The sequence below is a fragment of the Aphis gossypii genome, chromosome 3 (assembly GCF_020184175.1).
Source record: "Aphis gossypii isolate Hap1 chromosome 3, ASM2018417v2, whole genome shotgun sequence".
NCBI lineage: Eukaryota > Metazoa > Arthropoda > Insecta > Hemiptera > Aphididae > Aphis > Aphis gossypii.
In genome coordinates this window covers 49394963-49420268 of record NC_065532.1, presented here as the reverse complement: position 1 = coordinate 49420268, position 25306 = coordinate 49394963, and the positions used below count along the sequence as shown (strand labels likewise).

Genomic DNA, 25306 nt, shown 5'->3' with positions numbered 1-25306 from the left:
CTTTTAAAATAAAACATTTATCTCTAATGTAAAATATAAACAACAAAATAAAATTATGAAAAATACTAAACGGTGTGATAATATGTAAAAGTAATAATGTAAAAATATTGAAAATTATATTAAAAAAATATCAAAAGAATATTATAATAAAATAATAATAATAATAATATATTAATTACATATATAATATAATAATATTATTATATTATTGAGTATATATTATTTATATTTATGTTAATATTTTTATTAATAGTATAATAATAATATTATTATAATATATATTAATATTTACATATTTTTCCAATATTGAATAGGCATTTTAGTAATAAAAAGCTCGCTGTAAACTGTAAAGTATTATCACTATTATGTATAGTAAATAGTAATTACGTTTTAGTAATTATATACCTGTTAATAAACACAAAAAACTAATGTACAATTTAAACATAATATTTTTATTGAAATTATACAATTTATTTAATTATACACTATGCAGTAGTCTCTATAATAATAATTGCAGAAATCAATCATTAAATACATATGTTTTAAACTAATATTAAAAATATATTTTAGAAAATGTATGTATTTCATAATTAATAGATATTTTTAAAATATAAATTTAAATTGTTTTTAAGATAAAATATTTCAAAATACATTTAATATATTTAAAAAATATTTTATAAAAAATATCATTATTAAAATAAATTAAAAACCTTTTAAACACATTTTACAAAAAATATTTTTATGATTATGATTAAAGTATATTTTAAAAATATCGTCATATTCAAAATGCTATGTGGGTATTGTATATCATAAGTATATAAGTATTCGGGAGAAAGTAATGCGAAAGCGGTTCCCTCCCGGTCGTCGATTCAACGAGAAAAAAAAAAGTATATAAGTATTTATCAAGTTTTATGGTATAATTATTTTTTTATATTTTAAACGAATTGACTATATAAATATTAAATAATGACGTATAAAATATTTGCCATAATTTATAACAAATATCAAGATATTAAATTATAATTATTTTTTTACATTTTTAAAATTTTAAAATTTTTTATAGGTACTTTAAACAAATTGATAATGTATGGCAGCATTGCACAGACAATCGTACGTAATCGTGTCGTTTTTGGGGTGTTTTTGATAATCTATTGTTTGATCAAAACCGTACGGAATCGTGTTCCTAAAAAGGTAAAACGTAGGTACGGAATATCGTATTTTATCGCTTTCCACCGTGCACCCCCAGTCATGTTTTCGTGTATATGACGTTGTCGTGCGTTAACGATTCGGCCGGGTAGCGGCAGCTGCGTCGTCGGGGGAAGGGTGGTGTGCAGGGGTAGTTGCGGAGGGTCGCATGCCCCAGGCCGTTTGTTTGTAGGATGTGCGCCGGGACGTTGTGCGACGGTATCAGTACGAGTGTTGTCGAGGGAGCATGCGCGCCCTAGCAATGCGCCGCCGCCGCCTATACAGGTGTTCTGCTAAACAATAAAGATGGACGATGGAGACTGCTGCAGTGCTGCTGTCATCGTATTCCCTTCGGAACGCGTATCCGGACAAGTCTAGCGAGTCGCGAGTTTGTGTCTGCTGAGTCAGTCGCCCGTCCAAAAGTTTTTTTTTGTCTCCGGTCCACCGTCTACTTACGTACTTCATCAATTACGTCTTCTACTACTACTACTACTACAATTACTACTACTAATAACGTCTATCACTACCACCAGAATACTCAAACGACACGGTCGGTGCGGTGGACGTTTCGTTCGCATACGGCGTTATATCTCCTTATCATACCGTTCGTTATCTATAAACGTAAATATTATACCTATAGTACACATAACACGTCGTATACCGCGATGCCGCCTGTTGTTTCTTAATCAAATGCCATTGTTTACAGGTGGTGCCGTGTCTGCACTAACCGTATTCATTTGTACCTTCAATCGAGTGGTAAGTACCTAAGTACCTATTATTATTTATGTCTGAATGCTATTAATACCGTCTAATACGTTGTATTTATGTGATTATTATAGTATAACGCTCGTCATACAATCTTGATCGTCTACAGAAACATTAATCCGTTTGAACGCAAGACCGCGGTGAACGTTTGTATTAAAACAACGTTAAAATATCGTTGTCTGTTGGTCGTTGCGGGTTCTTTGCATAACTACCGGCTATACACCGGTAAATCGGCGATATCAGTAAAACTGTTAAATTCTTTAGACAGTGTGAACAGTTGCCGGTGATGGAGAATTCTAAAGAGGATCTAATAATTAAGATGTCAAAGCATTATCCGTGTCAGGTACGATAGTTATTACTACATAGTATATATATATCAGGGGTGGATTTCAAGGGGTGGCTCCACCTTCACCGCTCCTCACCTCAAATAAAATAAAAAATAAGATATTATAACATAAATACTAATCATCTATATACCTATATCCATATATCTGGGTACCTATTTATAATACTTTTTATTACATGCAATTGCATTTTTTTAATTTTCACATTTTTGGATTTTTGTTAATAATCTTGCCGAATCATAATAGCTTGAAGGTACTGGTGACATTTTTTTTTTGCATATTTAATCGAAAATTTAAAAAAAAAATGTATAAAATAATATTTTGTCAAGTAGAATTAAATTATTAAAAATATTTTTCTGGCATTAAATAATAACTGAAATAAAGGTAAGATGAATTATTGATTGCGATAAACGTTTATGTCTACCTATGATCTTAATTACTCTTGCTGTATCAGTCAGTTATCGACATATTACTCAGGTTTCAGTTACATCGTTAGTAGTTTAGTCCGTAAATCGTGAATATGCAGATAATAAGTGGTTCGATTTGCAACAAAATTCGAGAATCGATTTCCTCAGCAAACAAAGACACTGAGGTTTTCACTACTGAGTACTGACTGAAATAGTATTTTGCAATCCTTGTGGAAAATTTGTTATTTGTGATTTTAAAAATACATTAAGTTTTTCAGAAAATTTTCTAAAATATTTTTTCATTAAGTATTTATGTAATAAATTATTTATTAGTAAATTATTTTATTTATTATTATTAATTAATTTGTAAATTTTAAATAAATAAAAAAAAAAATTCTTGCATATTTGTTGTATATTTTCATGGTTTTTATTGCATATTATATGGCACATTTCGATATTTTTTAATGCATAAAAATTCACGCTCTAATTATTATATAAATTCTTTTTAGTCTACATTTGATACAAACTCATTTCTAGCATTGGTATTGGTATTAATTACCTACATGGATACATACGACAACATTATTTTTATAATCACTAAACATACACTTTTAATCAATTATAACATTAAATGCTTTTTAGATAGTTAAATAAGTTTTTCATACATGAATACATTAAATGTATCTGTGTTATGGTAAATGTTTAAATTAATGATGAGTTATAGAACTACTCAACTAAGTACATATTATTATTAAAATATTTAAATGTATAGGTTTTAAGATGTGCCTGCATTGGATACGTGTATGATGATAATAGTAAAGAACCAGGGCTTACATATGATTGTCAAAATTGTAAACATAAAATATGTAAGTACCTACATACTATACAGTATAATATCATATAATCATTATATTTAGATAAATTTAATTTTTTTTTTTTTGGTTTACCTTTTTAATTATTACTGTGCTGTATACATTATTAAATAATAGGTGAGGACAAATAAAGTGAAACATGATGAATTAATTTTTAATGTAAAAGAAATAATTAACTATGTATACCAGTTACAAAAATAGTTTAAATTTTTATAATTTATTTCATAAACATATCATCTTTTGGCAAATTAAACGTAAAATCTACTTAAAAACTATCAATTCAATATTTTGGATTTAAGATTTATAGCAAATATGGAACAATTATTCCTAATTTTTAATGAGATTAATATTCATGAGACATAGTAGGCAGAATTATAAACTGCACTGTAACATATTAAAAAAGATATGAAAATAAATTTCGTCGTATTATGATGTTTTCAAAATTATTAAAAATTGTTTAATTTGTATTTTGTTTAAAATTAACGCATACTGTTATTTTGCCTATTAAAATATTAATTATAATAATATTACTTATTGTGATTTGTGATTATGTTTAATGCATAATTTCCTCCTTTGCCTACACCCTTTATTAATTTATACTAAAGATTTTTACTTATATTTTTGTATAATTGATGATTTTTTTATTTAGTTGATCATATCTCACATTTGAAAAATGATTCAGATAATAAATTAATTGCTTTCATGAATTTAATAGAAGATTTTGAATACATACACACTTTAATAGATTGTGAATCAAAGTTGCATACTAGTGATAGAAGAGGTGTTTTACTAGAACAATGTAAAAATGTTCTACTTGATGTAAGTTAATTTTATTATGATAAGTAGTTTGTTTTATCTAGGTTCAGAATTTGAAGCATATGGTACTTTAATATGTCATTATAAATTTAAGTAATGGATCAGGGTACTAGTTTATAATTATTTATAAACCATAAATAAATAAATAAATGCGATTATTTATAATTAGGAATAGATTACACGAATGTTATATTTTTATTAACTTGCCATTGGTATAACAGTGAGCTCGTAGTAAATCATTGATTTAAAATTTAAATATTATTTGAATCCTCTGGGTCTTAATTGCGTTAAATCAGCATGTTCTCAATTCAGTTGTGTAAATAAAAGAATCTTATAAACATTTCTTCTTAATCTCTCAATAAGGTCATTAGTATTCATATTATAAGATGTTCGTGTATACGTCACTCCATACACATGGATACTGTGTAATAATCAAAAAAGTATGTTGCATTACTTGAAACAAGATAAATGATGATTTACCTTAATATAACCAGGAGTTTATGTAAAATAATAAATATATATTTATTAATGAAAATAAGTGTATTTCAGGTAAAACAATTTTATTATATCTGTTTTTTATATTTTAAGTTATTTAAATATTTTAAAAAATGTAAGATTATTTTTTTAAAAATGTAAAAAATAAATAATTTAGTGTTTGTTTCAATTTTCTATGTTAGTTGATAAGTTAAAACAATGAAAAAATAGTGAGACGAGCGCAACTTAATATCAATAAAATATTGCAAATGTTTATAATATGTTTATAATGTTGCATAACAATAATAGACAACAGTAATAAATTTAATTTATTTTTATTTTATACAATATAAAATAATATTATAAGCAATTAAAATAAGCAAGTCATTAATATTAAATTTAAAATTTAAGGATTTAATTGAAAAAAAAATAAATGTGTTTTGTAGTTCGTGAATGTATGTACAAACGCTTTAAGTTCCAAAGTTCCAAATGTTTTTAAATGTTGTTTAATTATTTATAATGGTTATTATTAGGTACATAATTTTTAATTTACTGTGTTTGTTTATGAATTTAGGATATAATGCAATTAGTTAATCCTAATTCAATTTCAACCAAAGCTTTAGCTGAAATACCACCATTCCAGTCTCCAACTATAATTTGGATTTTAAAGAACTTTTGCATGCATATGTTTTTTCCTAATACCCATGTAAGTTTTTAATAATATTACACAAAATAAAATTACTTGAGAACCACTGGTATACAGTATACTCTTGGTTAAAAGTGAAAATTAAAAAAATATATATACTAACACATATTCTTGTTTTCTATAAATATTAGATTAAATTATTAGGTATTTTAAATTACGTTTATTGAAATAATAACCTTCTAACAAATTGATCACCGTAAAAAATAGTTGATAATAACAGATAAGTAGTAAATATTATATATTTTTATTACCTATAAAATTATAAGTGTTTATATTTAATTTAATTAATATATATTATAAAGTAATATTGTTAAAAGTAAAAAAAACTAATTTATTTTGGTATGTTCATTTTTATTATACCTAAATAAAGTAACATTTATGTGGGGCTTGAACTCACAATCCTGAGAGTCTTGTTCTTTATCGACTGAGTTAGCTAAGCTGTATATTATAGCATAATCTAGTTTTCTATATTGCTACATAATTATTTTTAGTTTAACTAAAATTAACTGACTAAGGATTTAATCATGAAATTTGATACACATTAGATAATGTTTTCTTAACCTAGGTTAGGTTAGTTCTAATAATATTTAATAAACATTAACATTGTTTACGTCATGAGTAAGGACATGGATCTACTTGATAGAAAAGGGCCTAAATGAATCCGTCAGAATGCATTTCAGAATACTACATTTAAGCATAGGATATTTTCTGATTTTCGTTATTTTATTGTAAACAATAATACAAACAAATATTGTACTAAATAATTTAAAGAGCAGAATTTTTTTAATTCAACAAAAAAATTCAAATTGTATACATAAGATTATTTTAATAACATTTTTCATGTATTATTTATATGATGTGATAATATTATAACTTTATAAACTAATAATTTACAATTATTTCAAATTATATAAAATATTTCACTAAACACTCGAAAACTATTTAATTAGAAATGGTTGTGATTTTGAGATTTGTGTTAAAGTTAAAGCAGTAGCATACATCATAATGATTAATGAACATGCTGTTTGTATTTGGATATTACGTTATTGGAAAAATATGCAAAACTAATTTTAAAGCTTGTCGTTATATTTTAAAATAAATTTGTGTTTAAATTAAAATCTATTAACTCTGTGATTAAATACAATATACAACTAAAAATGTTTTAAACCTTAATAGTTTAAATTTTAAATATATTAAATTACAGTAATAATAAATAATAATAATATGTTTTAGAATTTGAAACTTGGATTTGAAATCACTAAATTATTCTTGAAACATTTTGATCAATGGGTATGGTGTACACCTGAGGAACTTCTAGCTTTTGATAAATCTCATTACATGTACAGTTATGAATATTATTATCAGAGGTATTTTATTATATTTTTTTCTACCAACAAGATAATACCTACATAAATTGTAAATCTATGAATTCAATGATATTTTTCAGGTACCAAAAGAATTGTCTTATTCCCAATTCTATTCAATCAATAATGAAATCAAAATATACAAGCAGTATGATATTTGGTCAAGATGTTTTAAAATATACTCTAAAAGTATTTAGAGTATCTTTTACAAAGTGGTATCAAAACGAATCAAGAAATTGTAGTTACGCTAAAAAAGCATTTTACATCTACTCTTTGCCAAAGTTATTAAATTTAAAAATAATTTTTTAGCATTACAAATAATTGTACCATAGTGATAAATAATTTTTTTTTTTTTTTTATTCAGATATTTGAATCTATTAGAATGTGAAGTGTATGCTTTTGATTCACCCATATGGGGCTTAAATTATACGAATGACACTTTTCCTAAATCAATGTTAGGTATGCTATTTATTTTAGTTACATATTTTAGTTATCCCTGTTACTTTTAATCTATTTAATATTTTAGATAATTTGAATTCCAAAATGGATGATATGATTCAATTTGAATTAAACGAAGCTATAATGAGTTCCAAAATACGAGGAAAAATGGATCCATTATTTTTAGTAACTGGGTAAATATTATTTATAATATTTATTTACAACCAGCAAACCGACCATGATTTGCTAAGATTGATATTATTATTAAAAATTCTAATTACATTGCGTGTTTATATGTATATGTATTTTCTATACATGGTTAAATTTTCAAAATATTATGTTTTTTTTTAGCTATTTATAGACAACTGAAATTTTGTTATTATTCAAAAAGTATTAGTCCCACATAATTGAAAATTTTACTAGTTATTTAGATTGGCATTTTCTTCACATTAATTAATTTCCAAATATTTATTTTATTTTAAGGCTATTTATAGGTATTTTAAATATTCGTTTTGTTAGTTTTTTTTTATAAATGTTGATAACATTTTTTTGGCTAAGTCAAAATACTTGAAAATTTAAAACCAAGTCCCTCATAAGTTATTCTTATAGTGATTAAAAAATTATCAGAATATAATATATGCACATTTTTTTTTTTTATTCACTTGTGAAATAACAATTTACTATCAAATAATTTTAGATTTTTGTTATCATTAAAAAGTAAAAACTACTAGTCGTAGAAATTTGTAACATACACATATTCAGGTTAAGTTAGGTATTGTAATGAATCAAAACTAAGCTTAATTACAGTATTCAGGTCATTTAAACATAAACTACCATTTTTACCACTCAATTAAAAATATATTCCAGGCTGACAAATCATCTCTGTTCAAAATCGTTTTTCATATGCAATGATACCTATCATTGGATTAAAATTTAAGACACCCATTATAATTATAGTAACCTACCTAGTACTTGATCTATGTCCGAGGTCCACTCGATCCCTACTGTACAGCAGGGCGTTACCCACTTGACTGCCCTTTTTTGGTTTTGTCATATACCTATTAATTATAATTTATAATAACCTATGATTAAAAAAATTAATTCTACGATTTCAAATTATCCTATAATTCTTATATACCTACGACTCTTTAGATTCTAAACTTAAGCTAATATTTTATAAATGATTTTAGAGTGCCAGATAAAAGATATCTTGGATTGCAAAATTATGATTTTCAAGCAATTAACAAAATTTTGGACGCTCTTAAGATTATAGATGTTGGTCCCAACACTACTTTGAAGGTAAATATTTTTAGTAAAATAATTTTTAAGATGAAATTAATTTTTTTTTCTATTACCAACAATAAGAATACTGAAGTAGTTACCAGGTGGTTGATGGCCATAAGAATAAGATTGAAATAAATGATAAGCCAGTGGTTCCCAAACTTTTTTTATTTTATGGGACTATGCCCCATGCCTTTTATAATTTTTAAAAAATCTCATGCCCTCTCTAAGTTATACAACTGAAGGTAATAAAGGTGTGGCTTAACTGACGTGTAAACGTTAAATCGTGTTTAGACGGCAACATTCAACGGATTATTTATTATTTGGTTTATATTAAGATTCCATAACCAATTGGGCTTACCATAAGTAAACTCACTTAAAACACACCTCCCTCAGCTGTATTTTTATCAAAAATATGTTTATAATGTAGGAATAGATCAGTAAAAGATAAAGAAAATAGTGATGAATGTTTCAAAGCACAAACCTATATAGTTAACATTGAAGTTGATGACTATGCTTAGGGAGCATAGGCAGAGATTTGATCAAATTTGAGGGGGGGCTTAAATGTTGCTTTGCAAAGTAAGACGTGGGGGCTTCGCCCCCACACCCCCACTCTATTATCTATCATGCCTTCACTCTTCAGTACGCATCAACTACTAAATTACTAAATTACAAAACTACTAAATAATAATTACTAACTATATAATATTATGCACTTTAAAAATTATTAATTTATATAATATAATACTATACTATAAATAAAAACTGAAGATTTACTTGATAATGATCAATAAAAAAATTGACTTTCTTCAAATTTTAGTATTTTTATGGTATAATAATTATTATATTGACATTTATTTTGACAACATTTCGGGAAAAAAAAATATTTTGTAAAGTTCCAAGATTTTGTCAATCGTTGTAAAATAAGTACCTTTTTTAATATTATATACTATGAAAAATGTTTGATAATTTTGGGGGGCTTTCGATATTTTTGGGGGGGCTAAGCCCCCCCAAGCACCCCCCAATCTCCGCCTATGTTAGGGAGAATTCACATTATGGAAAGAACAAATAAAAACCCATAAAAAATGTTGTACTTCATTTAGCTGAATGTAATGAAAACATCTATCCTTCAATATACAGATTTTTAATTATTTTAGCTTTTTTACCAGTTACTACTGCAACTAGTGAAAGATCATTTTCGACATTTAAGTGGTTAAAAAAAATATCTGAGGAATGTAATAACTAATAAGTGAAAATCGACTTAACAGGTTAACATTAACAATACTAAACATTCACTGTGACTAGGTACTAAGAAGTATTTGTAGAAGAAGTTATAGAAAATATGGCTAGAAAGAGTCTCCGTATTACTGATATAAACACTATTATATTATATTTGCATTATAATTATTTATAAAAAAGTAATAAAACAAATTATTTTGTTATTTTTATAAATATTTTGAAGTTAAATACATATAATAATTTATTCAAACAATTTATAACTACATTGTAGGGAGTGTAAAATAATTCACATGTTACCTAAATTTTATAACAAAAAAAAAAAAATAATAATACGCTCACCTAAAAAAACAGTCCTCAACCAATATTTGGTTACTTTTTAAACTAGTTATCAAATCTTAAAATTTCTAATAATTTTATATTACCTAATTAGAGTTTCATAAAAGAGGAGAGAATTCAAAGCAAACCTGGTATAGAAATGATAGTAATTGATGGCGAAACAAATTGTACTAAATCTATATTTTGCCGCAAAGTGTTAAAAAATATGTACCTAACTCAATTGCCACGACTTCCAGATGCATGTATTTCAAGATTGGAAACAGATAAGTAAGTATATTATTAATTCTATTAATGTTAATTATCCAAATTTATTACTTTAAATATCCTTTAGTAAACTTTAATTTTAGAATATGGCTACATTATAAGTTATTAGTATTTATCTTCAGCGTTTAAAAATTTTGATAAAAAACAAAACTTATGTTTAATTAAATATATTCTGTACGGTTAATTGGTTATTCGTTCAATCTTCATTATTTATCTATCATGACATCTTGGTATTAAGTAATGATATTTTTCAAAAAAAAAAAAAGGGAAAAAATTGTTTTAATGCAAATTTTTGTTTTTTGTTTTTTTGTTTTTATAAAAATAGTAGTGTTTATTATCATCTTTTTAATTGCTAAAAGTTCTAAACTATAGTACCTTGCTTATAAATATAAAATTATTTTCTAATTTAACTATAAAACTTAAAGGATGTTAATTAATAATAATATAATATAACAAATTTTTTTCTACTGTTTCTAGTTTTTGCTTTGTATTTATAGATTTAAATCTATTTTAAATTATTTATAAAATTTCTACCTATTAATAATTGTTAATACTAATGTTGTTTTTTATTTAAGAAGCTATAGAATTGAATAAATTATTATTGAGTCTCAGTGTGTTATAAAAGAATCCTCAGGCCGATAAGACAATTTAAACAATTATTTTTTAAGTCATTATTCAATCAAACTCACTTATCTAATTGTTATACTTATATTTATACATGTATTTATTTGTAATTAGAAAAATAAAAATACTAGCTATGCTGGAAGACGGTGTTCCTATTGGTGGTATATATTTCTACACATATGACTCTCAAGGATTCTCTGAAATAATATTATGTTTGTTCAAAGTCGATTTACATGTTTATGGATATGAGGCTCAAATAATGACTTATTTTAAGGACTTAAATATACAACATAATATATTAGATTTACTGGTTTATGCTGATAGAGAAACATTTGGTATGGCTAATTAAATATAATGCTTTATAATCGTTCATTAATTATTACATTTTATTTATTTTTAGGATATTTTAAAAATCATAATTTTAGTCCATATGTGAAACTCCTAAGGACAAAATATAATAGTTATATAACACATTATGAAAATTACAAGTTGATGCATTGCATATTAAAGAAGAAATGAATAATAACTGAAATTCTCTAAATTATAATATTATATAGGCGTCGGAAAATGAAATGGATCTAATGGATAAAATACATAGCTGTATTCGGAGAATAGAATTTTGAATTTCAAATTCTCTCTCACCTTATACTCACCCAACAAAAATATATTTGTGCTGAATATAGTCATTATATTATAATAATATTATGTAGATTTAATAGTAATTAATGGGTGTTAAAAATAGTTTATTATCAATTTAAAAAAATATTTTCGGTTTTCAAGTTCAAAACAGATTATAAGTACCTAATGGCTAATGTATAATATATAAACAACATCTTTTTTTAAACTGTTTGATCAAAAATCAAAAGCTGATACTACTGATTACATTTATCAAAATATTTTTTTTTTTGTAGAACAGCTTAAAACAAATTATTTATTCGAACGTTTTTAAATTTAGTATTAAATAAGTAATTTAAAACTTTTATTGAGATTGAGTGGAATCAGATATTTCGATATTTTCCTTTAAACCTTAGTTTAACAATGATGTTGCTTGTATGTTCAATATTGAAATGAATGATTTTTTGTGGTTTATTCTAAATATAATATTATCAAAATTCAAAAGTAAGATAATTATAGTATAATTAAATGTTTTTATTGCAAGAAGCTTTTTAGACGTTTCAATTTTGTTTAGAAACATGTAATAATTTATTTAAAACTAAGCTTAATTTTACATTTTACGCAGTCTAAAGGTTTTAAATTTAAAATTTTCCTTGTTCAATGTTTAGATGAATTTTAATATCGGTATTGGTTTATTATTATACAGTTTTAAATTTATTTTGAATTTCATGTCCAACTATATTTGGTGCATAGTTTCATATATAGTTGAATTTTGTTTTTCTTCTACTAGTAGTATAGCATTGACAAGGCATATTTTTCAAAATGTTTTCCAAACTTATGTGAAACAAAACTTGCTCTTTCAATAATAAAAAAAAAAAATGCAAATATATCTACAAAAGTAGGAAATGCTAAAAAATGACCTTACATCTGATAATTACAATAAAAAAGGCAGAAAATGCAAAATAAAATTTGCACCATTGGATTTTGCATGGTACAAGTTAATTTTTTATAAATATAGGCCTTGAATGCAAGCATTAGATAAAAAGATGCAAATGCATAAAATTCCAGACCTTAGTTATAATAAATAATTAGTATAATATTAAAATTTATTTAAAATTAATACATTTTATTTATTTTATAAATAATATATTATCACAATGCATATATTATAAGCCAAAATATATTAAATATTAACTATGCTTGAAATTATTGGGTGTTCAATAAAAAATTAATATTATTATATAGTAAAACCTTTCTATAACAAAATCGCTTGTGAGTTGTGACCAACAATTTTTTCCGTCTAATAGAATGTCCACTATAGAGAGTTGTTAATGTATTAACTTACTTCTATTAAAATTTATTATATAACCAGTAACCACTAAGCATTAATTTGTTACTATAATTAGATATAACTATCTTTAAATTATAATGAGTGCAATTTTTTATAACTTATCATCAAGGCTGTAGCCAGGGGAGGGATTTTAGGGTTCAACCCCCCCCCCCCAAATATTTTTCTGGCTATGGCCTTGCTTATTATATTAATTATACTGAGTGTACTTATTGTTTAATTTCAACAATTAGGTATACTAACAAATATGTTAAGTAACTCAATACAATTTTTCTATTTTCTAACTAATGTGTTGTCATAAATTTTATATTATAAATTAAGATATATCATATATTAAAATGTTTGAAATTATTGGATGTTGTAATAAATAATTAATTAATGTAATAAGAAAGATTCTTAATTAAGATTTAAAAGAAACACTGTACATGCATTTATTGTTTATGTGTTACATACGTTGTACGTATAACATACCGAGTTAAGTGTGTATTTATCATATTATTTATTCTGTTTTGTTGTTTTTAATTATTAAATTAAGAATTATATTGAAGTTTTTCAATATAATATTTAAATTAAATAATATTATATTACTTATCCACAATTTGTAAAAAGATTTTAAATATAAAGTAAGTTATGAGTAAGTGAAATACAAAAATTAAAAAATAGTTTTTACTCGATTTTAAATATTAAACAAAACAGACAAAAGAGCACAGATAATGTTATTGTCTTTAGATTTGGTAGTAGTTACATAAATTTACTATAATATTAAATACAACAAGTACCTGTATTGAAAATTCAGAATATAAAGGTATGAAGTATGTTACACAGAAATAATAAATGCATGTATAGCATTCTCTATTTTTCTTTATTGATGTATTTTAATTTTTGATAATTGTATTTAAAAATAATATTTCTATATTAATATATATATATATTTTTTATGAATTTCTGGTTACTATTCTTTATGTTAAATATTTAACAATAATAAATAATTAACTAGGTACTAAAAATAAAATGTATTTTAAATATTTCAGTAGGTAAATTTTTATATTATGAAAAGCATTTCATATTGACAAATGATTATATAGTTGGTAAAAAGCCAAGTTAGCTGAAATTGAAATTGTTTTTTTTTAGCTACAACATTCAGGCATAGTAGCTTGATAGCTAGGTAATAGTTAAAATTAAATGTTGGCAACAAAAAAATAAAAAATAAAATAAATTCTGTATAGAAATATTAACAATGATGACCTACTATTCTAATAACTTATAAATTATAATATATAATTTTATACTTAACCACTTAGGTTTGAAATAATTTAACTATTACTGTATTTCAAACTATAATTAACTATTATTCTAGTAGAGGTATAAAATAAACATAATATGAATGAAAACAAAAAAAAAAAAACAAAAAATAAAATATATATAAGACTATGTGATAAATGAAAAATAAAATCCCAGCATGGAGATTTCTACTGGAAGTACGATTTTATATTGAAATTATTATTTATTCAAACAAATATTAATGGATTCAAGCCAAAAGGTCGTAATTTCGTAAGCACCATTTGTAAAAGTGTGCAAGACATGTTTATATTATAAATTCACATTCATTACTTCATTACCTATATAAAATAGTTTAATGTTTATGTAATATGATTTATAATATTTACTCGACTATAAGTGTATAAAAATAAGGAATAGGTACCCAGGAATTAAAATATTGATGGGTTGTTTATTCTTATTATTTAAGTTACTTAAATAGAATTTAAAGAATCAATACAAATTTAGTGAAAACTATTAAATATTATAAAAAAAATTAAGTACCTACTTACCTAATTTCCTTCATAAATATCTTCATAAGATAAAATCGGCCTCTCCTTTAATAATAGTTTAATATCATACTTGTAATAGTAAGCTTAAACATTATAATATATTGTAAATGATGTAAGTGAACAACTTTTTTTCTTTTATCGAGTATCAAATGACATAATTATGTTTTATAAGCTATTAAATAATTCAAATACGATAGTAATAATTGAATTAAATGATACAATGAGATTTATTTGCAAATACCTACAATTAAAATATATTTATAAATGCACTATGTCATATTTACACTTGAAGAATTTGTATGTGAGTTATTCAAAAAATAGGAATTTATTGTAAAGATCCATTATAAATAACATCTATAAATCCGTGGTACCTATCTTGTTTTTATACCATGATTAAATATTAATAATAATATTAATAATATTAATGATTATAAATTATAATGTGATGTTCATTTAAATTAATATTTATTCCTGTTATTGGCAATATTAGCTAACTAAATATTATTTTTATCATTTAAATAGATTTTTACAAATTACACATAAAATCCATAAAACTAAAATCTCTAATATAGTGCTTTTAAAATTATAAATGTTGTTTTTACTTGATATAATTTCCATGTTTTTTCTTACAGATAAGAAATAGATTAATAAAAATTGGATGTACAATTAATGTACAATGAAAAGTTCTTTGCATGCATATTATATAAAAACATGAAGTGAATTGTATACCTAATATCATGTAGGCATTATAAGATTAATTAATATTGATCAGCTATCAAGTTCTATTTTAAGAAATTATGTAAAAGTATACCTATGGGTTTCACTCGCTACTACAATTGAAGAATTACACCTATCAATGAAGTAGAATGAACATAGAATCAAAAATTATGCTTATTTTTATATCCGATTATTTAAAATAGTTAATTAAATTAAATAGTATCTACCTACAAGATTTAAATACAAATAAATAAAACTGACATACACTTTTAATATACAGGTTTAAGAAAAATTGTCGTCAAATTGAGTTTATAATTGAGGGGCGACATTTCAAAACGTACTATTTTAATTTTACACTTTTTTCAAAAATCACAATTTTCTGTTCCGAATTAAAAGAAACTCGTGGAAATATGGTAAAAACATCTAAAAATTTATAAAAATTCAGTGATATTTTTATGATATTATTTATTGTTAAAATTTTAATTTTAATGTAGCAATTCATAATTTAAATTACTGAATTGCATCATAATGTCTTATTTCCAACAAATAGTACGTTTTGGTCTAATTAATGGAAATACTTAATATAAGGCATGTAAAATCCTATATAAAATCCAAACACTTCGATGCACAAGGCATTAAGTTCTTGATTTATACATTATAATATTATACTATTACATAGTCTAAGGCCGTGGTTTAAGGTTTTTGAGGTTTTTGATATGAATAAAATGATTAAAATGAATATGATAATTGATAGGTGATATTATCACTGACTATCGACACTTTTGGCGCAATTTACTATCAAAAATCACAATGCTTAGTGTATGATGATAATGTTTTTAGATGTAGAAATAAATAAATAAACCATTCAAATTAATTTGCGCAGTTAATTTATATATTAATGAATTAATTATTAAAAATCTACAAAAAATATTTTTTGTAGGTATTTTAAAACAACTGGAAATAGTGTATTTTGTGTTAACTTCAATTTCGTTTGCTATCTTTATTAACATAGAACATAGTGCGTTTTGAAGTAATATGGAAATGTTCGTTTTATAAAAATATTAGGAATTAGTGCGTTTTGCCGTATATTTCTAAACCAAAATCCTATTTAACACATGAAATAGAACGTTTTGATGCAATTTGTATACAGTTCGTTTTGAAATGTCGCCCCTCAATTGCAGGTAATTATAAGTGTAATTTTTTTATATATCATATTATATATTGATTTATATTTTAATAATTAATGTTAAGACTTTATTAAAAGTTAAGTAGGTGTAATATATTATATTATACCTATAGAACATAATATTGTAGTATGATTTTCATATAAATTATAAGTATGGCTTATACAGTATGGCTAAAATAAATAAATCCATTGAACATAAAAACAAAATTAAAATTAGATAACTTGATTTATATTACCTATTGAACTTGTTAATATGCCAATGCCTTTCTAATCAAATTAAACCTAATAAATTTTAATTTTTACTTACATTAAATAATATTATCATTTTAATAGAAGTCTCAATAAAAGATCTTAACAAAGTTCTGACACTATAGACGGAATTTCTTATAGGGCGTGCTTATCTTAAATAAATTATTTTAAATTTAAAATGGAAATTTCAAGTTTGATTAAATTAAGATTTAAACATGTTTAGGTTTATCCATACTTATTATTTGTAGTGGTTAAGTGTTTTTGATTTGAGTTTTATTAGGTTTAACAGAAATTATGTGGAGTTTTTAAGTACATCAGAATTATAAGAATCCTATTTTCTTGATAAAGTATATTAAGGACATAAGATATTTATTTTTTGTTTATGGTTATTTATTGCCTACAGAATAATACCAGAAGTTACTCATAAATAAAAATTAATAATTCTGATTTGAGCGTTACAATACATATATAATAAATATTATAGTAACTGTTTAAAATTATCCTTGATTTTAATTTGTAAATAAAATTTAATGTACCTATTTAAAATATCTTGTTTTATTATATTTTTCTCTTAATATGGTTTGAAAACTATTGGTATTGCTAAGCTTAATTCTTAAAAAAAAATTCCAACATAATATTGAATATTGATATAAGTAGGTACTTCTGTAACCGACTGTCACTTATCTAATGCTCAAGGTGACATGGATTCAAAATGTAAAAAACAAGTTGATGTTCTTTTATTTAAAATGTTTTGTCAGTTGTCAGAACCTCTTAAAAATATGATATATCATATATTATATGAATTATTATTACTAGAGCAGGTGTTCAAACATTTGAGGTAGATTGTCATAATATTTTTAAAAATAATTAAATAATATAATAAACATTACAATGATAAAATATAACAATGAAATAAATTATTATTACTTATATTTCTCACTACAATTATTATTAAATGACTTTTTTCGATACCTCTTAAAAACATTATGTATACAACTGACTACATTATTAGTACTTGATGATAATAAGTTCTGTGTCAAGATAAGGTAATTTTATCTAGATTTTCTTGAAGATTAATTATCAATTTTGATTTTTTATGATTGCATAAAACGTATCAATCATCACCGGTGATAAATAAATTAACACATTAACTGAGGAATTACAAAAATACGGTTAACCATTAATGTTGGTATATGAGTAAATGTAAATTAAACAATCATTCCTAAATGCGAGCCCTGGATGGCAAAAGAACTTACAGAAAAAATGTTGTGAGGATTTGGGGATTACATGACAATTTAACAATTATTTGACTTCTATTACTACTTAATAATTATATGACATGATGAAAATAACATTATTATTTTATACTTGCAATTTTACTGAAGATAAAAAAATAAATACATTTCTATTCAATTGATTTTGTCTGTGTCTCTTTCTCTTATATTAAGGCGAGTCGAGTTCACACAATATGTTAATACATTATATAATATTATATTATAAAAAACGGGTCTAGAAAGGGCATATTTTGCGATGGCGGTTAATACACGTACGTATGTATGTATATGTATATTTAACTATGTATGTATGTATACCAATTATATAATTTAAAAAAGTATGTATTATTTTACTATATTATTTAAAATAAGTGTCAAAGTTTGTTTTTTTGCGTCGAGTAACTCCATGACCATATTTTCATACCTTTACATACGTACACCGAAGTTGAACTTCAAATGATACGTACAGAAAGAGCATATGTATAGGTACTGTACTTACGATAAAGTACAGTATAAATAAACATAACGATAGCAAAGATAATATTAAAGTTCATTGGATATCGTCGGATAACTGGTGTGTATTCACCTAATTGTTTCAAAAAACCGATGTGATGTTTCAATAATCCGAATTAATTCAATGTTCTAATATACGGTCGGTCCGTCCCTGGACATTTTGTTTCAATAACGCGATTGTATAAATTGTCCGTGTTCCTAATAAGCGGCTTCTATTGTATTTATAATAAAAAAAATATTCATATTGTTACGATATTATTTTTAAAATTAATTGGCGTTTAATATGCAAAGCTCCGAATTGTATTTTTTTTTTTTACTGTACCTAATACTGTGGCATGTTTATTGATTACTATATTCCTTGGGGGCATAAAAACACTCTATATTTGCTGTTTAGCTTATATTATCTGCTTTTACGACACCCTCCCTTCGTTGATACCAGCTTATCCAGGCGTTTACCTGGATTTACGCTGGGTCTTGGGTGGAGCTGTACGTTGTTTGCGTATAGTGTTTGCGTTCTAGAATTTCTCTTATGGAAATGTACCAAACCCTTCGGCCTTGCGGTTTCCTTGACGACGGCCGCGGGTGTTGCAGGAACGACCCGATCGATAATGATGAAATAACAAAGCTGTTTTTGTATGACCCCTATTCTGCAATAAGCACCCTTATTCCCGGGATGGCACGTGCCAACGGTGTCCTCAATAAGCGCCCCGATTCCGGGATGGCACGTGCCAACGGTGTCCACAATAAGCGCCCCGATTTCCGGGATGACACGTGCCAGCGGTGTATTTAAAGTAGTATATTTTAAGTTTTTATATATAAAAGTTAAAACAAGTAATTTAGAATACTTAATTAGTACCACAATATAATTACATAAGTATCTATATATGTATATTATTGTTTAGTTATAATAAATTAGCTGCACGATGCTATTTTGACATGCCAGCAGATAATGTAGATAAATAAAATTATAAAAACATGTTTTACGAAAAGTTATTTATATACATAACATGTATAGTATACATTTTAAAAAATCTCACCATGTCTATAATAATGGATAAATAAATTTCTGGTCAGTTGATTGTATCTCTGAATCATATACTGTTTTAAATGCAATTTGACCAAAATATATGAGATAGGTATATGATGTTATAGTTTAAAAATAATTGTATGTGTGTATCGTATGGCGTTATACTTATTACCTACTATATAATTGTTCAATTAATGAAATATTTTTATTTATTTTATTTATAATAATTAGTTTATTATTATTATTATTGCCATTTTTACGTTGTAGTGTCAGAATGTCATTTTTTTTATTCTACATAATATGGATATTATTTAAAAATTATTTTAGTATATAGAAATTGGTTTTGTTGATTCTACTAGAACTTTTTAACTAGGGGCAAAAGTGAAGCTATTCTAGCTGTACACGTAGTCTAAAAATCATCTTTTAATTCCTCAACCAAACCAAATGGGTAAGAATATGATTTTTCCGATCAAAATCAGTGATTAGATTTTACTACATAGGTTTCATATTTTAGATTCTAAACGAAGTGATGAATGCATTGATTTTCCAATGATGTTTTTATTTAAGATTCCAGTAGTTTAAAAAAAAATCGGGAAAAACCACTAAAAAGTGACGCAAAAACGACATTTTATACTCAAAACCAGTTTTTGACAAAATCGAAATTTTTATATAGTTGTAACTCAAAAACGAATCACTGTAAATACTTGAAAAGTTCACCAAATGTTTACATGTGTTATCTACACACGGTTCATTTTTCAAAATATTTTGGCTTTTTTTTAGCTATTTGTACTTCGTAGATAGGTAGCTGAATTTTCAATTTGTCTAAGTATTTTTTTTTGAAATGTCAATAAAAAAATTTTAGGTGATCAAAAAAACTTGAAAATTTAATTTAAGGTTTTTAATAAGTTGATCTTATTGTAGTTAAAAAATCAAAAATCGTTGGTCGCAATTTTTTTATAAGCGTTGAAAGTTCAAATTTTTACGGAATATGTTAAAATTGTGAAAATTTACAGGTAATTTTGTAGTGGAAAACTCATAAAATTTTTGATATAAGTATAGCTAAAAGTTGAAAATTTAATACAAGACTTTCCATAAGTTATTATTTTAGATTTTTAAATGATATACATAGGCATAGTTACCTATAGGTAAAATTTAAAAACATTTCATCTCCCCCTCCCTAACAAACATGAACAAATTACGTCATGCTATATTATATACTATTAATAAAATAAAAAAATCATTAAAAATAGGTATAGACTTATAGTATATATATTGAGGTAAGGTTCAATTATCAAAATGTAACATAAAATAATATATAAAATTTATTTGTATCGTTATGTATTTATAATTAATTATTTTAAAATTATATTTAATAGGTTAAATTATGTTTTATTTTTTATGTTTTTTTTATTTCTTTATTAACAGAATAATATTAAAATTGTGAAAGAATTAATTTAACCGGGTTCAGTTGAAATTAAGAGAAATATGAACAATAATTATATATAAATTCAGTTTTACGAAGAAAAAATAGTATGCTATTCTATTTTAAAATAATTTTTTTGTCAATTGTATACTTATACATTTTACTGTTATGCATGAAAAGTATAAATTAACTAACATCAATTTGGCACGCAATTAACCTTAAAACAATTGATAATAATTATTAAATAATAATAATTTACTGTACTTAAATATAACATTTTATAATTAGGTACAACAAACTTAATAATTAATAAAAAAATTTTTTTTACCTTATAAATTATTCAGATAAATATATGTTTAGTAATATATAATACATAAAATGTATTTACTTAAAATTATTGATTAAATATGTGTACATCAAATAATTCTAATAAACATAAAAAATAATTTTATAATTCTATTAAATATAAATTATAAATAATTATAAGTTTATCAGCCATCAAACGATATTCGAATAGTGTAGTCTAAAAATACTACTGTGGTATATCTAAATTATTGGTTAGAGTGACAATTATCACCTTTTTTTGCTGTTATTTGAATATAAAAACACTGATATTCAAAATTTGAATAAGAAAAGTTTAAACAAGATAAGGTGTCCTTAAAAATGTATAGGTAATTTATAGTGAATAAACCAGTATATTTAGAAAAGGAATTAGGTTAATCAAAAAGAGATGAAAAGCTATTGTGTACATGAAATTTAATTTCATTGATTAAAGTTAAGATTTAAAATTTGTTCAATAAAAACCAATTCATTATTTTCAACATAATAAAGTTATTTATTGTTAAATAATTTTTTAAGATTTGTTACTTGATAGATGTTAAGTTTTATGTAGTTTTTTAGAAAATGTATTATATTTTAATACAGAAATATTTTTAATTTGGTTTAGTGTTTTAAAAATTCTATTAGAAACTTCTCGCAGAAGAAACCTTGAACAGTTCATAATTTTTTTTTAATTTTGTAAGAAGTTTTTATACATAAAACAACTAAAATATTCAAATTTATGTTATAGAACAAAAAATGGCAAATGCATTAAGTTCAATATGATTAATATACTTTTAACGGTACATTTCACTTATAAAGTAGTATAATATTTTACAATAGTATCGAGTTATATTTTGATTATTGCTCTTAAAGAAATACATATTCAGTCATGACAAGGTTTTTATTGCAAAAACAAAATTTCACAAATATAAAAAAAATATTTTTAACTTTCCTTTTAAAACAATAGGTATTCTTATAGTATAACAAAAATCATCTCAATAATAGTCTTCAAAAAAAAAAAAAATCAATAAGTAACATAGAAAGTTTAAAAAAATCAGATCGTTCTATTAAGTGTTTAACATTAAGTAAATAAAATTTAGCCAATTCATTAGGTACATACAATATGTTATATTTTAAATAAAAATCATTACCTATAATAAACCAAATCGAAAATTTTATATCAAATAATTATTTAACAATAATAATCTTTATCATAATGAATAGTATAATAGAATAATAGTATTATATTTATTATTATTAATCTGAAAGGTGGAAGATTTAAAATATTATTTTCAAAACTGTAATTGTAAATTAAGAATTAATTTTAGTATATAAAGTATTAATTGTAAATTTAAAAATAATTGATTTATGTTGAGATAAGTATTGGTATCTTGTGAAAGACTATTTATTTAATTTGATGGTTCACTAAAATTCACTGGATTGAGACACTGAATCTTGCTAGGGATTATTAGTTAAGTATTGATTCAATTTTTATAAATTTATTAATTGTTTTCTAGAATAGAAACTAACTAAAAAAATATAAATTGTATTGATTAATATAATGTAAATTGTATTATCTTAAGTGTTGTGCCGACCCATGTTTCCATATACTTTATTTTTCAGCATTTCTGCAAAAATGATTGTTTTTTCTACTTCATCGTTTGTGAATGATAAATTCTTAGATATTAGAGACGTGCACTTCAAATATTTATAAACAATTGACATTGCCAATGGGCAATTAATGAAAACTTTTCTTTTTGCACTAATTTTATCGTAAAGTTGGTATAACAATTTTTTCATGATTAGCATTATGTCTTGTTGTAGTTGGCCATTGTTACCCATACAGTTCTTATTTGGTATAGGACAAATAAGCAAGTTCTGAACATAGATTATATACTTACACAGTTCATCTAGAGTAACTTCTTTATCCAAAGACTGAAATTAAAGAGGACATTATTAGTTTTCTTAATTGCAAATTCGATATTAATTATTAAGTTTTTATAAATTACCAATATCAACTTTTTACACTTTGGTTTTCGATCTCTTAATAATTTTGTCTCAAAGCAGATTTGTTTTTTCTCCGCTTTTGTCATAAAATATTTATTAATCTTAGATATAAAATACTCTATATTCTCTTCATTAATTTCTTCAATTTCATTGAGACTAAGTTCCATAAAGAACCATTTGTGATTTTCTAGCTTTTTAGCAATTAGCCACAACATTACTGGTTCGACCATCAATTGATTAACAATTGTTTGTTTTGAAAATACCTGCAGGAAATCAGATACATTAGTGTGTCCATTATTAGAGGTCGTTATTGTAATGCATTTGGAATTGCTAAATTGGTTTACTGAAAAACAAATTAGCAAATAGTTAAATTTTTTTCTCTGTTAAAAAGTAAATGGACATAATCTTACATTTGTACTGTGGAGTATAATTATAAGAATAGAGTGCAGTTGGCCAAACAGGGATATTTTGTCGTTGGCTATGTGGGATATTCAATTGTTCAAAATCTTTATTATCATCATTCCATAAGCTTTTGATAAAGTCTTCTTTTTCTTTAGTTCCAAATTGGTAATTTTGATACCTATTGTATGGTTTGAATATTTAATTTAATGCTTCTATGATGATTTGATATGATTTTAATTAAAAAACAATTTTTAGTAAAAACAATAGTCCAACTTACTTATGCATCTCTTACAAGTATCGTGATTGGAAATATATCTCGATTGTGTTAATCTACAACAAATGATTAAATATTATGTATTTTTTAAACACATATTTTACTTATAAGTACCTATACACATTTCAGATATTAACATAGTACTTATGACTTATTATTAATTACTATAATTTCTTTCAGTTTTTTCCCCAAAAATAATTTATGTTACTAATATTATTTTTTCCTTAATACTTTTTTAGGTAAATCAATTTTAAAAGCAAACTGTTTTATAAAATATTTACTAATATCTATACACTAACTAAGTATTTACTTTTAAGTAGAGGAAAAATATGTGAAATAAAATTGAAAATATTAAATCCTAATGCGATGATGAAAAATATTTGTATAAGTACCACTTAACTATGCTTTCAACTATGAAAAGATAAGTATCATTTTCTATTCTCTTATAACTAGTTATTTTTTGCCCTTTAGCAATATTATTATGAATATTGTTGAATTTTATAATTTTTAATAGGCACTAATTTTTCTCTGTATTATTCATTAAATACATATTATAGAATGAAAATAAATAGGTTTTAACAGATATATTTCAATTAAATTACCTAAAACCTAGTATAGGAATACTATATTGTATTACAATGTGGACGATAATGTTAATTTAAAATAATATACGATTTTAGTGTATAATATTTGTTAAGTTATTATTATTTAGATTTAAAATATTATATTAAAACACTAAACGTACCTATTTGTTTTGACTAAAATTCATGTGTTCTTTTTATTGTTTAGAAATTGTATGATAAGTATATACATAATATATGCAGTCAAATATTAAGTTGATGTAGGTTAGTGTAAATTCAAAGATATAGAGTTTAAATAAATAAAAATCAACAATTATATTATTAATCAACGTTATATATCAAATATATATTTTTTTCTAAATGCTTTGTGAATAAATCCTAAGCATAAAAATTAGTGTAGGTATTGCGACTAAAACGTATATATT

General features: G+C 23.9%; 1 protein-coding gene across 1 annotated transcript; it reads left to right on the top strand.

Annotated features, from left to right (window-relative positions):
* The first annotated feature begins 1427 nt into the window (after positions 1 to 1427).
* On the top strand, positions 1428 to 12041 carry LOC114128522 (histone acetyltransferase KAT2B-like). Its single transcript, XM_027993043.2, has 14 exons — positions 1428 to 1806; positions 1892 to 1941; positions 2025 to 2293; positions 3474 to 3567; positions 4223 to 4392; positions 5438 to 5569; positions 6803 to 6936; positions 7017 to 7214; positions 7298 to 7392; positions 7460 to 7565; positions 8562 to 8670; positions 10322 to 10494; positions 11230 to 11450; positions 11516 to 12041. Exons 3-14 carry the CDS (start codon positions 2237 to 2239, stop codon positions 11632 to 11634), a joined length of 1608 nt encoding a protein of 535 aa, XP_027848844.2. The 5' UTR covers positions 1428 to 1806; positions 1892 to 1941; positions 2025 to 2236; the 3' UTR covers positions 11635 to 12041.
* Positions 12042 to 25306: the final 13265 nt, after the last annotated feature.

Excerpts from the sequence above, each read along its gene's own strand:
- LOC114128522 (XM_027993043.2), top strand. The coding sequence starts at position 2,237 with ATGGAGAATTCTAAAGAGGATCTAATAATTAAGATGTCAAAGCATTAT. Across the intron at positions 5,570-6,802 it reads TGTTTTTTCCTAATACCCAT|AATTTGAAACTTGGATTTGA; the intron begins GTAAGTTTTTAA and ends AATATGTTTTAG. Across the intron at positions 11,451-11,515 it reads TGCTGATAGAGAAACATTTG|GATATTTTAAAAATCATAAT; the intron begins GTATGGCTAATT and ends ATTTATTTTTAG.